Source organism: Mesoplodon bidens (genome assembly GCF_964165515.1).
Source record: "Mesoplodon bidens genome assembly, chromosome: 10".
Classification (NCBI taxonomy): domain Eukaryota; kingdom Metazoa; phylum Chordata; class Mammalia; order Artiodactyla; family Ziphiidae; genus Mesoplodon; species Mesoplodon bidens.
Genome location: NC_138172.1, coordinates 48,877,355 through 48,896,305, shown reverse-complemented (window position 1 = coordinate 48,896,305; position 18,951 = coordinate 48,877,355). Strand labels below are relative to the sequence as shown.

The 18,951-nt window shown below is 49.4% G+C and overlaps 1 protein-coding gene across 1 annotated transcript in view; it reads left to right on the top strand.

Annotated features, from left to right (window-relative positions):
- The first annotated feature begins 3,870 nt into the window (after positions 1-3,870).
- Positions 3,871-18,951, top strand: part of ITGA9 (integrin subunit alpha 9) — a 296,584-nt gene continuing 281,503 nt past the window's right edge. Inside the window, exon 1 of the mRNA XM_081247512.1 lies at positions 3,871-4,362. Within this exon, the coding sequence (XP_081103638.1) occupies positions 4,178-4,362 (185 nt within the window). The 5' untranslated portion in view covers positions 3,871-4,177. The remainder of the gene's footprint in view (positions 4,363-18,951) is intronic.

Here is an 18,951-nt window from a genome sequence, read left to right as displayed (position 1 = left end):
ATACCTGACAACTCACCACACTGGGATTATGAGCACCAGAGCCCCTGACTCATCACCCTGAACTGCCTCCTAGAAATATCATCATTTGAAAAGTTTTACATTTTGTAAAGTGGCATGCTAGTTTTAATATTTAAATTGACGTGAGACATGTTTTCAAAACTTGACATTATCGGGACATCGCTGGTGGCTCAGTGGTTAAGAATCCACCTGCCAATGCAGGGGACATGGGTTCGATCCCTGGTCCGGGAAGATCCCACATGCCGTGGAGCAACAAAGCCTGTGTGCCACAACTACTGAGCCTGCGCTCTAGAGTCTGTGAGCCACAACTACTGAGCCAGCGTGCTACAACTACTGAAGCCCACACGCCTAGAGCCCATGCTCTGCAACAAGAGAAGCCACCACAGTGAGAAGCCCATGCACCGCAACGAAGAGTAGCCCCTGCTCGCGGCACCTAGAGAAAGCCTGCGCACAGCAACAAAGACCCAAAGCAGCCAAAAATAAATTAAATAAATAAATAAATAAATAAAACCTTGGCATTATCTATGCTAATATTGATGGTTGTTACTTAAAGCAGTTTAACTAAATTTGGATCTCTGGAAAAAACATTTTTTTGAGCATGGAAGCAGGTTGGAAATATTGCACCCAGTAATAACAGTGAGACTTTTGGCATATGAAATACTTCAGTGGGAAAGTATTTGCTTAAATCTCTGCCTGCTATTACAGTTGAAGGTTTAGTGATAGTATTTGCCCTTCCCATGAACTTTCTGGATTTCAAAACCATGTGGAAGTGTAGCTTGTCTTATACGAAAAATAAAGTCGGAGAACTTTTAAAGAATTAACATCAAGAAATGCATTAAGCTAAGTATCAGTTATTTAGAGAATGATTATCTGGTGTGTGAATGATCTTGGTCCTTTTATTTCTCCCCCTCCTTTGACAATACCATGAGGATACTTTTCTTCCACAGGTTGGCTGCTCTCCTTCTTAACCTCTACTGGGAGTGCAAGCAGGTGTCAGCCCCTCAACAGAGGCCAGGCTGTTCTAACAGGCTTTCACTTTGATGAATGCTTTGGCTTTATGGGTGGAGCATCTTTTACATCCACTGCTGGCTCTCTGTAGACCATTTAAGCAGTACAAAAGGAAAGATAGATGATGGGTAAGTGAGTAGGTAGATGGATAGATGATACATAAATCAGCAAGAACAGCCCACAATCTGAGCTATAACCATTACAGGTTATATATATATGACATAGATATATAACATATATATAATCAGTTATATATATATATATATATATGAACATATAACATTTCAGGTAAAATCCAGACCTTTTTTGGGGGGGGTTATTAATTTTATTTATTGCTTACTCATTTCCTATTTCATCAATTTCCTCTGTATTATTTCCATTCTTTTTTTTTTTTTTTTTTTTTGCGGTGCGAGGGCCTCTCACCGTTGTGGCCCCTCCCACCGCGGAGCACAGACTCCGGACGCGCAGGCTCAGCGGCCATGGCTCACGGGCCCAGCCGCTCCACGGCATGTGGGATCTTCCCGGACCGGGGCACGAACCCGCGTCCCCTGCATCGACAGGTGGACTCTCAACCACTGCGCCACCAGGGAAGCCCCCTCTTTTTTCTTTTAAAAAATTTTTAAAAAGTAATATAATTTTAAAGGTTACACTCCATTTAGTTATTACAAAATATTGGCTATATTCCCCATGTTGTATAATACATCCTTGAGCACATCTTACACCTAATAGTTTGTATCTCCCAGTCTTCCACCCCTCTATTATCTCTCCCCCCTCCCCACTCAGACCTCTTTTTATGAGCATGTATACATATAGATGCATGAAAATCTACATATGTCAGATCATCATATTTTGAGCATATTAGAACTTGTAGGATGCAGCTCAAACAGTGCTTACAGGGAAATTTAGTGCATGTGTATACACATGTATTATATATAGTATATATTTTATATAATATATTTATTATATATTATATAAAATGTATATAATAGAAAAGAATTAGAAAAATAGTAAGGCTAAAAATCTAAGCAACTATCTCAAGGAGCTAGAGAAAAGTATTGCAAATTAAATCCAGAGAAAGTAGAAGGAAAGAAATAATTAAAAACAAATCAGTAAATAAAAATTTAAAATTAAAAAGTAAATGCATTATAAAAACCACCAAAGTTAAAAGTGGGTTCTTTGAAATAATTAAGAAAATTAATAGCTCCTACAAAGACAGATCAAGAAATAAAGACCAAAAATACAAATTACAAATAACAGGCATGAAAAACCTGACATCACTACAGATTCTACAGACATTAAAAAGTCAATGATTCTGATAGTGTGGTCAAGGAAAGACAAGGGCTTGAACTGAACTCAGTAGATGAGAATGAGTTGGTGGATTTGAAAGCTTGAGGAGGTGGAATAAACAGACTGGTTGGATTGGGTGTGGGAGAGAAATAGGTGTAACAGTTTGTGCTGAGCTCTCTCTTAGTTGACTGGGTGGCCAAGGGGCGCCACTAGTGAGGCTGGGCAGCTCAGATGGAGAACCAAGCTTGGTGAAATTCGGCTAAAACTTACTTTTCCCAATTTAATTTTATTGCTTTTTTTACTTGCTACCTAAAAAACAATTCCCCCCCCCAAAAAAACCCCAGAAAATAACAAGTGTTGTGAGAATGTAGAGAAATTGAAACTCTGTGCACTGTTTGTGGGGAGGTAAAATGCAGTGCAGTCACTGTGGAAAAGTGTGGCAGTTCCTCAAAATATTAAACATAGAATTACTATGTGATCCAGCAATTCCACTTCTCGGTATATACCCTAAAGAATGGAAGGCACTTATCTCGAACAGATAACTGTATACCTATGTTAATAGCAGTATTGTTCACAATAGCCAAAAAGTGGAAACAAACCAAGTGTCTTTCAAAGGATGGACAGATAAAGAAAATGTGGTGTGTAAGTACAGTCTTTAAAAAGGAAAGAAATTCTGATGCGTGGTACAACATGAATGGACCTTGAGGGCATTATGCTACGTGGATTGGCAAACATTAAAAGACAAATACTGTATGATTCCACTCATGTGGGGTACTTAGAGTAGCGAAATTCACAGACAGAATGGTTGCCAAGGGCTAGAGGGAGGGGAGAAAAGAGGAGTTACTGTTTAATGGATATAGAGTTGCAGTTTTGCAAGATTAAAGTTCTAGAGGTGGCTGGTGGTGGCTGCACAATAATGTGAATGTACTTAATGCCACCAAACTGTACACTTTAAGATGGTTAAGATGGTGAATTTTATGTTATGTGTATTTTATCCAGTTAAACACACACACACACACACACACAAGGCTAGACCCCAACCCAAGGTTCTGATTCAGCAGGTCTGGAGTGGGATCTGCTGATTGGCCTTTCTATTGGCATTCTATTGTATTCAGTAAGTTCTCAGGTGTTGCTGATGCTGCCGGTGCGGAGACCACACTTAGGGATAAGTGGTTAGGAGGCCTGGTGAGTATCATGTGGAGGGGTCCTCTGCTTGCTCCCTCGTGGCTATCGTTGTTATTGACAACAGCTGGCCTTTATGGAGGGCTTGCCTGCTACAGGTTATCTCACAGTTGGGTGAAGGGGCAGCAGATGGGCAGGGCTAGAGTAGATAAACTTCACCCGGCTTCCTTTGGTCCTTGGTGTGAGTGTAAGGCTGAGAAGGAACCGAGCCGCGGGGAGAATTAGGGTCGCCTAGGGACCGAGCGCCCAGGGCGCGATCTGGACGGGGACGTGGGGCGCCCGGGCAGGTCTCCAGGCTCCTCCGCGGCCGCGGGAGGCGGTGGGGGACTCGTGGCCCGCAGAGGGCGCTGCCGCGCCGTCCCGCCGCCTGCCGCCCAGGCCGCCCACCCCGCGGGCGCGCCTCTCTGCAGTCCAGCGCCGACTGGCCGGGGACCCGCTTGTTCCGAGCGCGCACACTTCTCGGCCGGACTGAGGACGCCGCCAGCTCCTGGCCGCCCCTGTACTCGCCTGCGGCGGCAGCTCGGCCCACCGCCCCCGGCCCGGCACCGCGTCGCGCCCGCGACCGAGCGCAGAACTCCGACCCCCAGGAGCCTCCCGGCCGTCGGCGGACCCAGCGGCCCCGCCGCCGGCACGCTCGGCGCCCTGCTCTCGGGGCACAGGGGAGGGCGGCGGCCGGCTGGTGATGGGTGGCCCGGCGGCGCGGAGGGGCGCCGGGGGCCTCCGCGCGCTGCTCCTGGCGCTGGTGGCCGCGGGGAGCCCCGCGGGCGCCTACAATCTGGACCCGCAGCGCCCCGTGCGCTTCCAGGGTCCCGCCGGGTCCTTTTTCGGCTACGCGGTGCTGGAGCACTTCCACGACAACACGCGCTGGTAAGTGCCCTCCCGGCCCGGACCCTGACCCCGGCCCGGTTGGTCCCGCTGCAGCCGCCAGGCCGTCGCTGCCGCCGCCTTTCCGGCCTCTCCACGCCGCCGTCCCGAGGGGGCGATTTAAATGTCTCCGTTGTGCGTAGCCCGGCCGCCGAGGAAAGGCGGGGAGGAGGGAGGACGCCGGTTCCCGGTCCAGCGTACTGCCCGGTGGGCGCCCGAGTCGGAGGGGTTCGGGCGCCTCCCCGCCGGGGTTGCCCCTCGCTCGGCCTCCTAGCCAGACTCGGCTTAACTCTCTAGGTCGCAAAGTAACTTGGTTCTTCTGCCCCCGTGGGCCGCAGGCAGCCCGGCCAGAATCCCGAAGGCCCCGGGCTGCGGAGACAGACTCCTCAGTTCGGGGAATTCTTGGTGACACCCCACCCGCCTCGCCCGGGCTTTAAGCCTCTCCCGCCGGCTCTGCGCAGGAAGCGGAGTAACCCCGAGATGCGAGTGGGCTGGGTGTGCGTGGGGTCGGGGGGCGGGGATGCTGACTGTGTGGTCCCCTTCTTGCTCACCAGGCCCTCTGCGGAAGCGAGCTGAGAGGGTCCGGAGGCAGGGAAGGGGGATGGTCCTGGACCCCAGTGACAAGTCCGGTGGGACCGGTGGGTGATTTCTGGGGCAGCTACCCTGGAGACCGGTAGAGGTCAAGGAGTCCAGTTGCCCCCTGAATGTCCCCTTAAGAGTCCCAAGAGGTGGGAGCTCTCCCCATGAGGCACCGCCTGGGAAGGGGCACGGAGCTTGAGTGCTCAACCCCAGGGGAGAAGCACCAGGGGAGGTTGGTCTCCCCTTGGCCCTTTCCTATGGACAAGAGGGAATGAAGCAGCCACAGAAGGGGTCAACCCCTCCTCAAAGAATTAGGGTGTGGGTAGTTCCCCAGTGGGGCCCCAGATGACAGCTGGTCTGGGGCTGGTTTTATTGTGTGGTCACCAGTGTGGACATCCTTGGGGGCTGCAGGCTGGGAGGGCGAGGTCAGCCCTCTGTGTGCGCTCAGCATGCAATTCTGCTCGGAACTGGACAGAGGCTGATAGAAAACGGAGGGTTTGTAGATTCGAGTCCTCTGGCGTTCCTGGAAAAGTGGGGACTCCGTGACCAGCCAGCCCTTTAACAATCATGCTGTTTAGGAGAGCTGCCTCCAAGAGAACAAGTTTTTAAGGTTTTTTGTGTAGCTCCTGTCCAGTTCCCTATCTCTCTCCCTACCACTTAACCCAGTTGCTGAGTTTAAGACCAGCTGTCTTTTCTTGCACTTGCCAAATCCCCCTTTTAAAGCAAAGCAGGCTGACGCCTTTTCTGTGTCCTCTGTACTCAGCGTCCACTGTGGACTTTGGTAGAGAAGGTAGCCTGGGCAGGAGCAATTGGAGAACACATCCCAGGATCCTGGGCTGGGCTCCCGAACTGTGTGACCTTGGCACAAAGCATGTGGGGAGGGCTGTTAAAGATAGAAGGGCTGGGGCTTCCCTGGTGGTGCAGTGGTTAAGAATCCGCCTGCCAATGCAGGGGACATGGGTTCGAGCCCCGACCCGGGAAGATCCCACATGCTGCGAAGCAACTAAGCCCGTGCACCACAACTACTGAACCTGCGCTCTAGAGCTCGCGTGCCACAACGACTGGGCCCTCGTGCCACAACTACTGAAGCCCGTGTGCCTAGAGCCCGTGCTCTGCAACAAGAGAAGCCACTGCAATGAGAAGCTCTTGCACCGCAGCGAAGAGTAGCCCCAACCAGAGGAAGACCCAACGCAGCCAAAAATAAAAATAAAAATAAATAAATTAATTTTAAAAAATAGAAGGGCTACTCTGGGCAGGGGGCTGCTGAGGAGGGGCAGGCAGGGGAGGTGGAGCACCACACGGGGTCTGCAGCTCCGCAGCCTCATGGGTCTCTGAGCTCTTTGGGCCACGAGTAAAAGCTGCCCCATTTCGGGAGTAGGGGGAGTCAAGAGCAGATCTGACTTGGAAAAAGAGTCCAGCCTGCTTTGTTTTAAAAAGGTGATGAGGAAAGGCTGTCTGGTATGAATATTTCAAGTATATTTCAATATTTCAAGTATTTCAGGGGTCCATCCACAGCCAGGCTTCCGGTCTCAAAATCGCTCTCTCTGCTTCTGATACTGAGTGGGCTGCTCTTTTTATTGGAGCGCTTATCCCTATACTTTTTCAAGTACCAACTAATCTCTATTGCAATCTATTTAAAGCAACTTTTCTTATTCCCTGCCCCCCACTGCCTTAACTCTGTCTTAGTTTTTGCTTATCTCCTTGTCTTCTGTCCTCTTATTTCTTCCTAGCGTCTTCCTCCCTGTTCTTTTCTCTCTCCTCTCCCTTCCCCCCAGTATTCTTGGTCTTAGACCTTGACAGTTATTCTCTGCTGATTATGCTGCCCAGTCTTGGTATGCCAATGGTCTTTGAAGCTAGACACTTACAGCATCTCCTGTTTTCTCCTTCTTACTTTTCTTTATATCTTTAGAGGCTAGGCTTATTATGAGGCTAATGAAACTTCCACCAAAGGCCTCTCACTTGCACAGGCCCCTCCCTACCAAGGCCCTGTGCCTAATTCTATATTCGTAATTTTGTATTAATTTTCTTAAAGGTAGTTGCCCTATATTTGTAGGATTCAGGCCCTGTGGAATCTGGATCTACCCTAGGTCTCTACCTTAACTCTGGGGTTGGTTGACTGACTTAGTGACTGATTGTTGGTCTCTTCCTACCAGGCAGTCCTTGGGCCCTGGATCTTTTAGCTTTGCTTGAGGGACATGCAAGTTGTTTCCAATTATTCACAATTATAAACAGCGGCAGGGTAAACATCCTTCTAACAAAAGCCTCGCGGACATCCTTAATTATTTCCTTTGAATAAGTTCCTGGGCTTAGAATTGCTGGGTCAGAGAGGGAGGTTTTAAAGCATTTTCTCTGCATTTCCAGAGTGCCAGTGAAGCTGAAGTGTGCCCTTTAGGGAAATGTGTTTAACTTTGGAGTAATTTACCAAAGGGCTGCTCCAGTCTAATGGAAGAGCATAGCCACCTACGTGAGGGGGACTTAGAAAAAGATCACAGAGAGTCAAATTGGGTGTGGGAGGTAAGTGACAGACACAAAGAGGACAATGTGTTAAAACTCTGAAAGGAAAAGGAGGCAGCGGTCACTAAGCCTTGTATCTGCTGCCTTTCTTTCTGAGCAGAAGTTACTCTTAAGCTTCTTCATTCAGTCTTAGTGGTTCAATAGTTTTGCTTCATGCTAATTAAACACCTCTGTACAGGTGAAAGGATTTGTTGTGTGTAGGGTAAGGGAGGGAGGAGAGTGTGCAGGGGGAGGGGCAGGGAGAGAGCCCAGGCACGACAGTCTGCAGGGGCCAGAACTGAAGGGTCCCCAGGTTAAGGGGACCCCAGGTGCACATCACAAAGCTCCTGCATATGCTCTGTCAGTAGGACTAGTGCTTCTTCTCTAATCCCATAACTGAGCATTCCTAGCAGTTCTTTTTTAAGCAATAATTGTCACTGATCAGAGGTCCTATCTCTCTGTGTAAGGGATGGGGTGGCCTCGCTTTCCGAGCCCTGGGGACTGCGTCCTGCATATGCAGTCATGTTGCATTGGGAACAGAGTCCTGGACCCAGCCTCTCTCCAAGGGTTTGGCTTGAGTGGCCTCTGCTGTTTGTCATGCTCTGGGCAGTGAGCATTGTCCCCATGGCCAGGTGGACCAGAATATGGCAGGCAGTGTGATAGATGTCATTTGTATCAGTTTGGATGCAAACATGCAAGTGACTCGGTTTCTTTTTTTCCAGTGACACCCCTGAGGGCATCTCCCTGCCCTGAGCTAGCATCCTCCCCTAGACCTCCCACCACCTGGGTCTTCTTGCTCCCTTTGAACAACAGCAGGAGGTGCCAGGGAACACGGACAAAGCAGATTTCTGTCCCCTTCCTTTAGACACGGACTGGTCTCTCAGCTGCAGGGCAGACAACTGTAACACCCTGTGAGATAAATAAATGCAGCCCTGCTGGCTGGCGTAGAGCCCCAGAGCGGGTTTCTTTCACACCCTCCCCTTCCCTCCTTCCTCTTGGCCCCAGACGCCCCGGAGTCCTAGGCGGTTGGGTGCATTGGCTTCCTTTCTGGAGACGTGCTTCCTCCCTCATCTCCCGGGATGCATCAAGACGGCTGTGCTCGGGCCCAGAGCAAGTGCTCGGAAATGGAAGAGGCGCTGGCGTTTTGCTTTGTTAAGGTTGTTAGAGCATCACTCAGTGAGGAACAGGAGGTGATTCAGAGCCGAGGGGACCACAGCATCCTCAATTTGCATGAAGGTTGAGAATTAAAAGAACAAGCTAGATGGTCTGGCACTGCCAGTGCAGTTGCCGCACGCCAGATATATTGCTGTCTAAGTTAAAATTAATTACAACCAAATAAAATGAAGAATTCAGTTGTACAGTCATACTAGCCACATTTCAAGTGCTCAATGGCCACGCGTGCCTCGTGGCTACTGTACTGGATAGCACACAGAACATTTTCACCATCGCAGAAAGTTCTGGTACTGGTTTGGAGCAATGACTTGTGTCTTAAAGGGCTAGCTAGACAGGGACTTCCCTGGTCGTCCAGTGGTTAGGCCTAGGCGCTTTCACTGCCATGGGCCTGAGTTCGATCCCTGGTCAGGGGACCAAGATCCCACACGCCGTGTGGTGCAGGCACCCCCGCCGCCTTCCGGCAAAAAAAAATAAAGGGCTAGACAAAGATCAAAAGGCAGTGTAAGAAAAGTCGACCCTTGTATTTGAGTATGAAAACTGAAATGAGGGAGCTTAACTAAAAAGTAAGACTGGGCAGCCTCTTTTCATCCATCAAACATTGGAGTGCCTGCTCTGTGCTAAGGGCTGGGTATTCAAGAATGAAAAATGCACTCACAGCCTGATGGGTGAGAAGGTTGTGGGCTTCTCGTCTTGTGTGTCAGGCAGAGATAAGATGTGGGCTCCCATGGGGGAGAGGCTGGTCCTGGGGCAGCCCTGGGGACTTGCGATGGGCAGAGGAGAGTCCCGTGAAAGTAAAACCTTCCGAAGGGGGACCCTGGGATCATGGGCCCCGCTCTTCACCCCCAGCCCCACCCGGCTTTGCGAGGAGACACCCAGAAATGATGGTGGTGGCCGGGCCTTCTCATAACCTCTGTGGTGACCTCTTTGTCGCGTTCTGTCCCGTGTCAGGCTCTCAGGTGGGGCTGTAGCTCCACTTCCCCATATGGATTTTCTGGAAGTAGCTTTTTCAAACCTCGTTCCTGGTTCTTGCCCTGCAGAGCTTGCTTTCTCAAAGCACTCAAGAAGGGATGACACATGTATGAGGCTCGAGTTCTAAGGGGACCCGGAAAGCATCCCTTGGGGTTTCCAGGACGTTTGCCTGAAGATCTCAGGAGGCTGGCGAGGGTGCTGTTTCCTGAGCTAGTGCTGAATGCTGGCCAGGGGAGAGGCAGCTGTGTCACTCAGGAGAGAGCCTTCCAGGGCAAGAAGACAGACGCTTCACAGCCAGTTTCTAACAGCCCAGAGTGTGAGAGTGTGAAGGGCCGGGCCCTGGCCAGCTCTGAGTCCCCAGCGACCTGCTGCTGGTCAGGAAATGGTCTCCTTCTGATAACTCCCATTGTGATTTGTCTGGGGAAAATGCCATATTCACATTTGTTAAAAGCAGCCATGTTCTCAGAAATCATTTGTTTTCAAGGAAGTAGCATATAACTTTAAGAAATCAAAACGGGGACTTCCCTGGTAGTCCAGTAATTAAGACTCCGTGCTCCCAATGCAGGGAGCCTTGGGTTCGATCCCTGGTCAGGGAACTAGATCCCGCATGCCGCAACTAAGAGTCTGGAACTAAGATCCCGCATGCTGCAGCCAAGACCTGGTACAGCCAAATAAGTAAATAAATGTTAAAAACAAAACAAAACAAAATGAACGATCCCATCAGATAGGATTTGCTGGGCATCTACAAGAGGTCCAGTGCTTTCACAAGCGTAAAAGTCCCCCAGTGGGATCTTTGGGACAACCTAGTGAGTGGTTTTCAGTTTGCCAGGTAGAGAACAAAGGCTTACAGAGTTACACACCTTGTCCAAGGTCCATCCCAGCCTTGGTGATGCATGCACATTGGGGGCCTGTGCAAGAGAATTATGGGGGTGGGCGGTAAGGCCGGTGAAAGAACTGGGGGTCGGGGAGGAGACAGGATTGGGCAGGGAGAGCCTTGGACTGTGATTGGGATCTGATTCAAGTCTCGGCCATCTCAACACGGGCACACCCACCCCAAGATTATAATCAGTCCCTGGGGCTGCCTGGGAGACGCGTGGCATCAGCTTGATTGCCTGGAGGGGGCTGCAGCTGGAGGCTGTCGGCTGACTGTCCTCTTGCAGCCAAAAGGCTTCAGGTGGTGCACACCTACCTCCACGTCGGCCACGGAGCCCATCGTGTGTGAAAGGCTGTGTTCGGAGATGTGAGGTGTGTTCTTCGGCCTGCAGTGTGGCTGGGATCATCTGTGCCTCTGCTTATCCCGCTGTATCAGCATGGGGGGCGCTGGGATTCTGGGCTGTTAGAATTGGCCCCGAGGCAGACTCCCAGGGTGCCTCTTCCTGGCCTTTGGGAAGTCTCAGGTGAGGGACGGAGGAGGAAGAGAGCTCCCACCTTACCCTGAGCCACTGAGTCGCTGACGAGCGCTTGGCTGGAGGGAGCTGCCAGACCTCAACCCTGGTACCTTGTGAACTGCAAAGCCTCAAGCCATGTGGATTTGGCGACCAACCAAAGCAAAGTGTTTGAGCATCACTTAGGAAGTGAAAGTGAATCCAAGATTGGGAAAAATCCAGTCTTTGAAACCACAGGCTCATTTGGTCCCCAGTGTCTGCTTTTTTGGGAGAACAAAAAGGACTTGTGAGTTTAAATTTGCAGCAGCAGCGGCAGCAGCAGAAATACACTTACAGGGCGCTTAGCCCATATTAACTCACTTAATGTTCTCTGCAATTGCTTCAGTTGGTTATCATTGTAGCCCCATTCATGAAGGGGAAAACTGAGGCACAGAGACGGTGTTTGCCCAAGTCACATGGTGACACAGTGGTCGAGCTGGGGCCTGCACCTTTGCCTCTCAAGAAGTCAAGAGTCTGAGTTTGGAGCTTCAAGGCACCCAAGCATCTGTGTCATGAGATTCTGTCTTACTTTCTTGGAAAAGTTATGGAATCACGGTCGTGGTTGCTTCCCTGTGACACCCTTTGCAGATGCTTATTCAGGGCCCACTGGATACCTGTGCAGAGATCCTGGGGTTCTGCTTTCCAGAGATGCTTGATCCCTCAGTAAACAGGAACCAGTGATGCCGCCAGGGACGTTTGTAGGTCCTGCTGTCATGCTAAGTCTCTATAAGACAAGTGTCCTAGGAAAGATGGAGCGTTCTGGACTATTCCGTGTGTGCATCCTAACCTCCCTGGGCTGCTTTTGTTACCATCCCTCCACCTGCTCCATTGAGTCCTCCGGGCTCCCACGGCTTATTTAAGAAGCTCTGTTTGGAGAGTAGATGGGAAAGAAAGCCATGGCGGCCCGTGTTTAGGATTTACCCCTGGGTTTGTTAAAGAAACCCACACAGGGTCAGAATTTCTGTACAGGCGGCCAACAATATGAGAGCAAATCTGAGCATAAAAAAAGCATGGAACGAATTTCCTCCATCTCAGCTCATCCCTTGGTATGTTGAAGCCCAGGTGACCTCTCCCACCCATTCTGGACTGTTTAGTGTTAAAATGCTGCAACGTGCACAGACGCCAGAGCAAAGTCGGCCGTGTGTGTGGGACACCCCAAGGGCAGCACTGCACAGGGTCCTGGCACCTCTTCTCCATCAGGCTGGGTCCTGGAGTGGATGTTCCAGACGCAGGGGAGTGGGGTTCTACATGGCTCTGCCTTCATTGTGGCCCCTGGTTCCCCAGCAACAACCAAATCCGTGGTCTGTGCCATAACGGGGGGCGTCTGACTTCGCCCCCATTTAGGAGCGGTGTGTTCTTGGCAAGTTACTTCAGCTGTCTGAGCCTCATTCCCTCCTCTATAAAAGAGGAATAATGAGAATTTGTCCCTCATCACGTTGTGGGGGAGATTAAATGAGATGATGTCTGCAAAGTCTGGAACATCACATGCAGAACATAGTAAATCCTGGATAAATATGAATAGCTATTTCTATTGCTACTTTGATCTGACATTTGAAGCTAATGGTCTTCATCCTGCCTTTAGATGCTAAAAGTTTGCTTTCAGTACATTTGTTGATCCATTTATTTATCAAAATTTGAGTGTCAGCACTCAATACAGAAATGAATGACAGAGTCTTGCATAAGACACTATTATGTGTGGTCTCTAAAATTTTGGTCATGGTCTACATAAATCTGCATTTTTGTGTATTCATGTGTATGTCTACTTCCAAAAGGATCTGAGATGGCTGCTTTAATTGGAGACCTGTGGGATTGTAAACTCTAGAGTTTTTAAAATCTTTTTTAAAATTGAAGTATAATTGATTTACAATATTATGTAAGTTTCAGGTGTACAACATAATAGTTCAAAATTTTTATAGATTATATTCCTTTTAAATTTATTATAAAATATTGACTATATCACCTGTACTGTACAATACATGCTTGTAGCTTATTTATTTTATACGTAATAGTGTGTATCTCTTAATTCCCTTCCTCTGTCCTGCTCTGTCCTCTCTTCCCTCTCCCCCCTGTTAACCACTAGTTTGTTCTCTATATTTGTGAGTCTGCTTCTTTTTTGTTATATTCACTAGTTTGTTGCATTTTTAGATTCCACATATCAGTGAGAACATACTGTATTTATCTTTCTCTGTCTGACTTATTTCACTAAGAATAACACCATCCAGGTCCATCCATTGAAATTTTGCCATTTACATTCTTTTTTATGGCCGAGTAATGTTACATTGTATATATACCACATCTTCTTTATCCATTCATCTGTTGATGGACACTTAGTTTGCTTCCATATCTTGGCAATTGTAAATAATACTGCTGTGAACATTGGGATGCATGTATCTTTTTGAATTAGTGGTTTGTTTTTTTTTTCCCCCTAGGAATGGAATTGCTCTGTGGTATGGTAGTTCTATTTTTAGTTTTTTAAGGAACCTCCCTACTGTTCCCCATAGTGGCTGCACCAGTTTATTCAGTATATTCCCACCAACAGTGTAGGAGGTTTCCCTTTTTTCTACAGCCTCCAATATTTGTTATCTGTGGTCTTTTTGATGAGGGCCTTTCTGACAGGTGTGAGGTAAATCCTAGCATTTTGCATGCCTCTTCCCTTTCTCAGCGAGCAAGCGGGAGGTCACTTCTTTTCTGGGGAGCTCTGGCCCTCATCCCAGGCTCCAGGTAAGTCTGGGAGGTAGGTCCACACTTCCAAGGTGCTGGTGAGAATTTTACCCCCCCCCCAAAAAAAAAAGTAAATGTGAAAGTATTGACCTATTTTTCTTGGAGGAGAAAACTTTCACGAGAAACCAACAGAAGATCTCCAGACTCAGGTCTCCAGAGCTCTGCAGCTTGCTCTGCCTCTTGAATCTTAATGTTTACTCGATGCTCTCAGGTGGGGAAGGAAAACCTCGGCTCTTAGCCATGTTTCCTTCTCCAGGTACATCTACCAGGACCTGAGCCCCTGGACGGGGCAGCAGCCTCTGAGGACCCTTTACTCCCATCCAGGGTGGCCAGGGGGGATAATTTCTCTCCGAGCTGGGACCCTCCCCGTGGCTCTGTTCTTTCCCGGTTGGTCATGGAATTTTACCTATTTCCTTCTCTGGGGAGTGAAGGTTTTGGCATGGTAAGGTGGCTTTCCTGGTACTGGCTTTCCCACTGCTCAGGTCTTGGCTGTGTTTTGCCCAGAAAGGGATGTGGAGTGATACCTGGGGTTTCCCTGAGGTGTGGTGGACACGCAGTGATTGAATTCCACTCCTGTAACTAAAACGTGGGTCCCCAGGGAAGTTTTGGTTTGGGGATCAAATGCCTGAAAGCAAACCTAATGGGTTTAAGGTTTTTAATCCCCAGTTGCTGTCCTCGATCTGGCTGTAATTTCGCCCTGCAGAATCACTGCTGTGGTATTTGTGGGAAGGGAGGGAGCCCTTGGGACGATGTCAGTTCCGAGCCTCCTCCAGGGAGGTAGCTGTGGTTCAGCCCTTTTCTGCCACCTGCTCCCAGGGGAATTGACGGGTGGTTTGCTCTCAGGAGGTGAGGGATGGGTTCAGAGTAGGATGGGAGGCTGGACTGGAGCCTTGGTAACCTGCTTCCCCACACACAGGTCAACCAAGGAAGTGGCTCTGTTGGAAATATGGAGTGCATTTAAACTGCCACAATAGGAGGGAAGGACTTCCCTGGTGGTCCAGTGGTAAAGAATCTGTCTTCCAATACAGGGGACGCAGGTTTGATCCCTGGTCAGGGAACTAAGATCCCACATGCCTTGGGGCAACTAAGCATGTGAGCCACAACTACTGAGCTCACACACCTCAACTAGAGCCCGCGTGCCGCAAACGGCAGAGCCCACGCGCTCTGGAACCTGCGTGCCACAACTAGAGAGGGAAAACCCACACGCCTCAACTAGAGAGAAGCCCGTGCGCCGCAACTAAGACCTGATGCAGCCATAAATCAATAAATAAAAGTGGGAGTTTGGGGGGACTGGAAAGAACATGCCCTTGGACATGGGCACCCTGGGTTCAAATCCCAGCCACTTACCAGCAATGGGACCCACCATTTCTGAGTAAAGTGCACACTAGAAGCTGCCTGACAGGATTGCCTTGAGCAGGAAATCAGACAACCCATGAGCATAACTGGGGCTGGCAGATGAACGGATGGGCCCCCATTTCCAAATAGGTGCGTGAACTGCTCATTAAGAGGGGCGGCACCTCATTATAGTTTTGATTGGCATTTCTCTAATAATTAGTGATGTTGAGCATCTCTTCATGTGTTTATTGGCCATCTGTATGTCTTTGGAGATATCTCTATTTAGGTCTTTTCCCATTTTTTGATTGGGTTGTTTGTTTTGTTGTTGAGTTGTATGAGCTGTTTATATAGTTTGGAAATTAAGCCCTTGGCTGCATCATTTGCAAATACTTCCTCCCCGTCTATAGGTTGTCTTTTCGTTCTGTTTATGGTTTCCTTTGCTGGGCAAAAGCTTGTAAGTTTTATTAGGTCCCATTTGTTTAGTTTTTGCTTTTATTTCTATTGCCTTGGGAGACTGACCTAAGAAAACAGTGGTATGTTTTATATCAGAGAATGTTTTGCCTATGTTCTCTTCTAAACAACAAGGTCCTATTATATAGCACAGGGAACTATATTCAATATCTTGTGACAAACCATAATGGAAAAGAAAATGAAAAAGAATATATATGTATAACTGAGTCACTTTGCCGTACAACATTTTCAATCAACTATACTTCAATAAAATACAAAGAGAGAGAGAGAGAGGCTGACCTCTGGGTAACACCACACCAACCATGTGAACGTTCTAGGAAAGCAAGAAGATGATCGAAATTCAGCCTGATGGGGAGGAGAAGGACCATCTTCAGTTCCAAACCCCTGTCTGTCCTTTGGGGACAGAGCTTCCAATCTAAGTTCTAAACTCAGGCCCACCTGCAGAGCATCACATGCCTTTTTCAGACAAGGTCACATGTGTGAGTGGCTGGCACCAGAGGGGGCTCTCGATACCTGTTGGCTCCCTTTTCCTCCTTTCTGGCTGACATGGGGTGGGCAGAGTAGGGGAGTGGGCCCTGCACCCCACTGCTGGGGTGCGTGCTGCACTTGGTGTCTTACCGTGCTCTGTGGGCTCAGGCAAGTCCCATGACCTTGTGTGGCTACCTGCTTCTCCATCTGTAAAGTGGGGATAATATCAGTGCCTCCCATAGGCTTGCTGTGAAGGTGAAATGCAATTGTGCCCAGAGGGAGCCTAGCCCAGCACCTGCACACTCCAAGGGCCCATTACAGGCTGGTTGTCCTTGTAATTAGGAACCCGAGTTCTGAGTTAAGGAGGAGGCTAAAATGTCTGGGAAGTTTGTGTGCATCTTTAACTGGGGATGGGATAGAGGAGAGCCTTGCTTTTCGGGGTCATCAGTTCATACGGGCCCCAGATGAACGTGATTATTTGTAATCAGCATAGGTGGTTCTGTAACCCTTAGATTATAAGTCACCTGGGGAGCTTGTCAAAATGCACGTTCTGATTTAGCAGGCTGGGGATGGAGCCTGAGATTCTGCATTCCCATCAGGCTCCCAGGTGTTTTGCATGCTGCTGGTCTGAGGATCACACTTGAAGTAGCAAGCAAAGGTCCGAAACAGCCTGATGATTTATCACTGGGAGCCTGTTGGTGGGGAACTCCTTTAGATGGTAACCCTACAGAGGAAAGAAACATCTTATTGTCTTGTCAAGAGTGCCGGGAAAGATTTGGGGGGGGACATTTGAAGTGGCTGGGATGTCTCTTTGTAACTCAACGAGAAAAAAAGCAGATGGCCTCTTTCAGTGGCATGCCCTGAACTCTGGGCCATTGCCCTCTCTTTGGGATCAGCCTGGCGAATAGCCAGCTGAATTAACTTCAGAAGAGGCAAGCTCATCGGCTGGCCTGTAGAGCAGTCTTGCTGGCCAGCGGCCTAGGTAAAGAGCAGCACCAGGCTGCGGAGGAAGCCACAATGTTCTGTGAACACAGAGATACGGGCTCGTCCTCCAGCGAGCCACCACTGTGAATGTCGTGCACACAAGTGCACACACACACCCTTATCTCTTGCTTCATTTCTTGTTAGATTTTGGGGAAAAAACCTCCTCTGAGCAGCTGATTAAGAGTTTGAACCAGATGGTTGTTATCAGTGCTTGATCAGCCCTTGTTAGAATCACTGAGTACCTTGGGCTTGGAAGGAAAACATAATTCAGCAGGTCCCTTCTCCAACTTTCGGTTTTGAAATAAATTTCTGCTTCTCTGTCTCAGCTCTCGGCTGGGAAAAGCAGTGCTGGGATTTAAGCTCTCCAGGGTCCTTCCTGCTTGGGTACCTGTGTATCTGTATTGAGAAGTCTGGAGCAGTGGCAGTCTGTGGAAGGTCCGGGGTTCCAATGCCACTGTGGGGGACATAATAGAGAAACAGCCCATTGTTTCTTGCAGCCATTTCCCTTCCTTTGTACATGATGAATTCTCCCCCTTGTTTAGTTCTTGTGATTTTTTTTAGTAGCATGGATTGCAATTGGCGTTTATTCGCTGTGCTGATATAAATTCGGAGTTGGTGGGAATTTCTGGACCCAGGTCTGTCCCATGGGGGTTTTCTAGTGGAGGAGGTATTTTATGTTCCACAGCTCCTCTGGCCTGCCATGTGGAAAGGCGGTGGGTGTTACAGTGTAGAGATGGCAAGCTGCTGATGCCTCTCACCTGTGTAAACACAGCCAGCATTAGAGAGCCACCCTTGGCCGAGCCCCGGTGGCTCTGGAGCTCAGCCCCAGAAGCCGGGGGGTGGGGGGGAAATTGACCCCTTCATGTGGCTTTCTTCTCACTTGAGTTTCATTTGGTGTGTCGTCCTGTATTTGAGTGAGAGCAGTCGCAGGCCGGCCAAGCTGCCCTCATGTGGTTGATGGAATCAGTGTGGTCTGTGGGGAAAGTGCTTGCTAGGATTTCCAAAGGTGATGGGTTCCAGCCCCCCTTCTGCTTGGGGGTCCAGCAGCTGTGGCCCATCGTGGTGAGGCAGAGGCTGGCAGCTGCCCGGGGAGCACTGGCAGGTTGCAGATCCTGGGCTGTTACTGAGCGGCAGCAGGCAGCTTGGGGGTGCCCTCACTGTTGGGAGCCTGGCTCCTGTCACCCCTCAGTGTGGTATGATTTGATTCCTCATAGGATCAGATCCAGACTCTCTGAGACTGACCTGGAAAGAAAGGTTCCACTAAGGAGACCCTTCCTAGCCTGGGGGCTGAAGGATTGGGCTCAGGGACCCACATGCCTCCTTGTGGACCTGACACCATGTCTCTGAGCCAGATTAGGGTGCTGTCCCTGTGGGATCTGCCAGCCTTTGCTGAAGGCCCGTCTGAGGGTCTCAGCCCTCCGTTTTCTGATCTGGAGATCTCCACCCCTTTGCTACGCCAGAGCGTCGGAGGGGAGCAGCGTCATTCTGAGGCCAGGGTTGGGGTGAACGTTCGAGATCCCAAGATGAAGGTGGCTTTTAGGACAGAGTGGGGGGAGCCTTTGTCAGCTTTCTACAGCCCCAGGGAGGCTGTTTAAGGTCCTTCTAACCTGTGCTTTTAGACACCTTTTCCAGAGATGCATGACGGAGAATGCTTTCCATTCCAAGGCCAGTGGGAAATGATCTATTTCATAACATGCCCGGTACCCTTGGGAGGGAATTGCATCTCCCTTCCAGGCTGCTTGAGATACGGGGCAGCTCACTTTCCAGTTGAGCAGTGGCTTGGCACTGTCTACTCTTTGAACATCAGCATGGGTTTTGTTTAAAGTTTCGTTGTACAGGTCCTTGTAGCTCAGCACCAATCATTCCTGGCTGGGGGTAGTTAGTATTCTTTGCTACAGCTCTTCGGTTGACTGCTTTCCAGAAACAATGCACAAAACTGTAGGTCAGAATTGTTTTTGTAACATCTGGAGGGGAA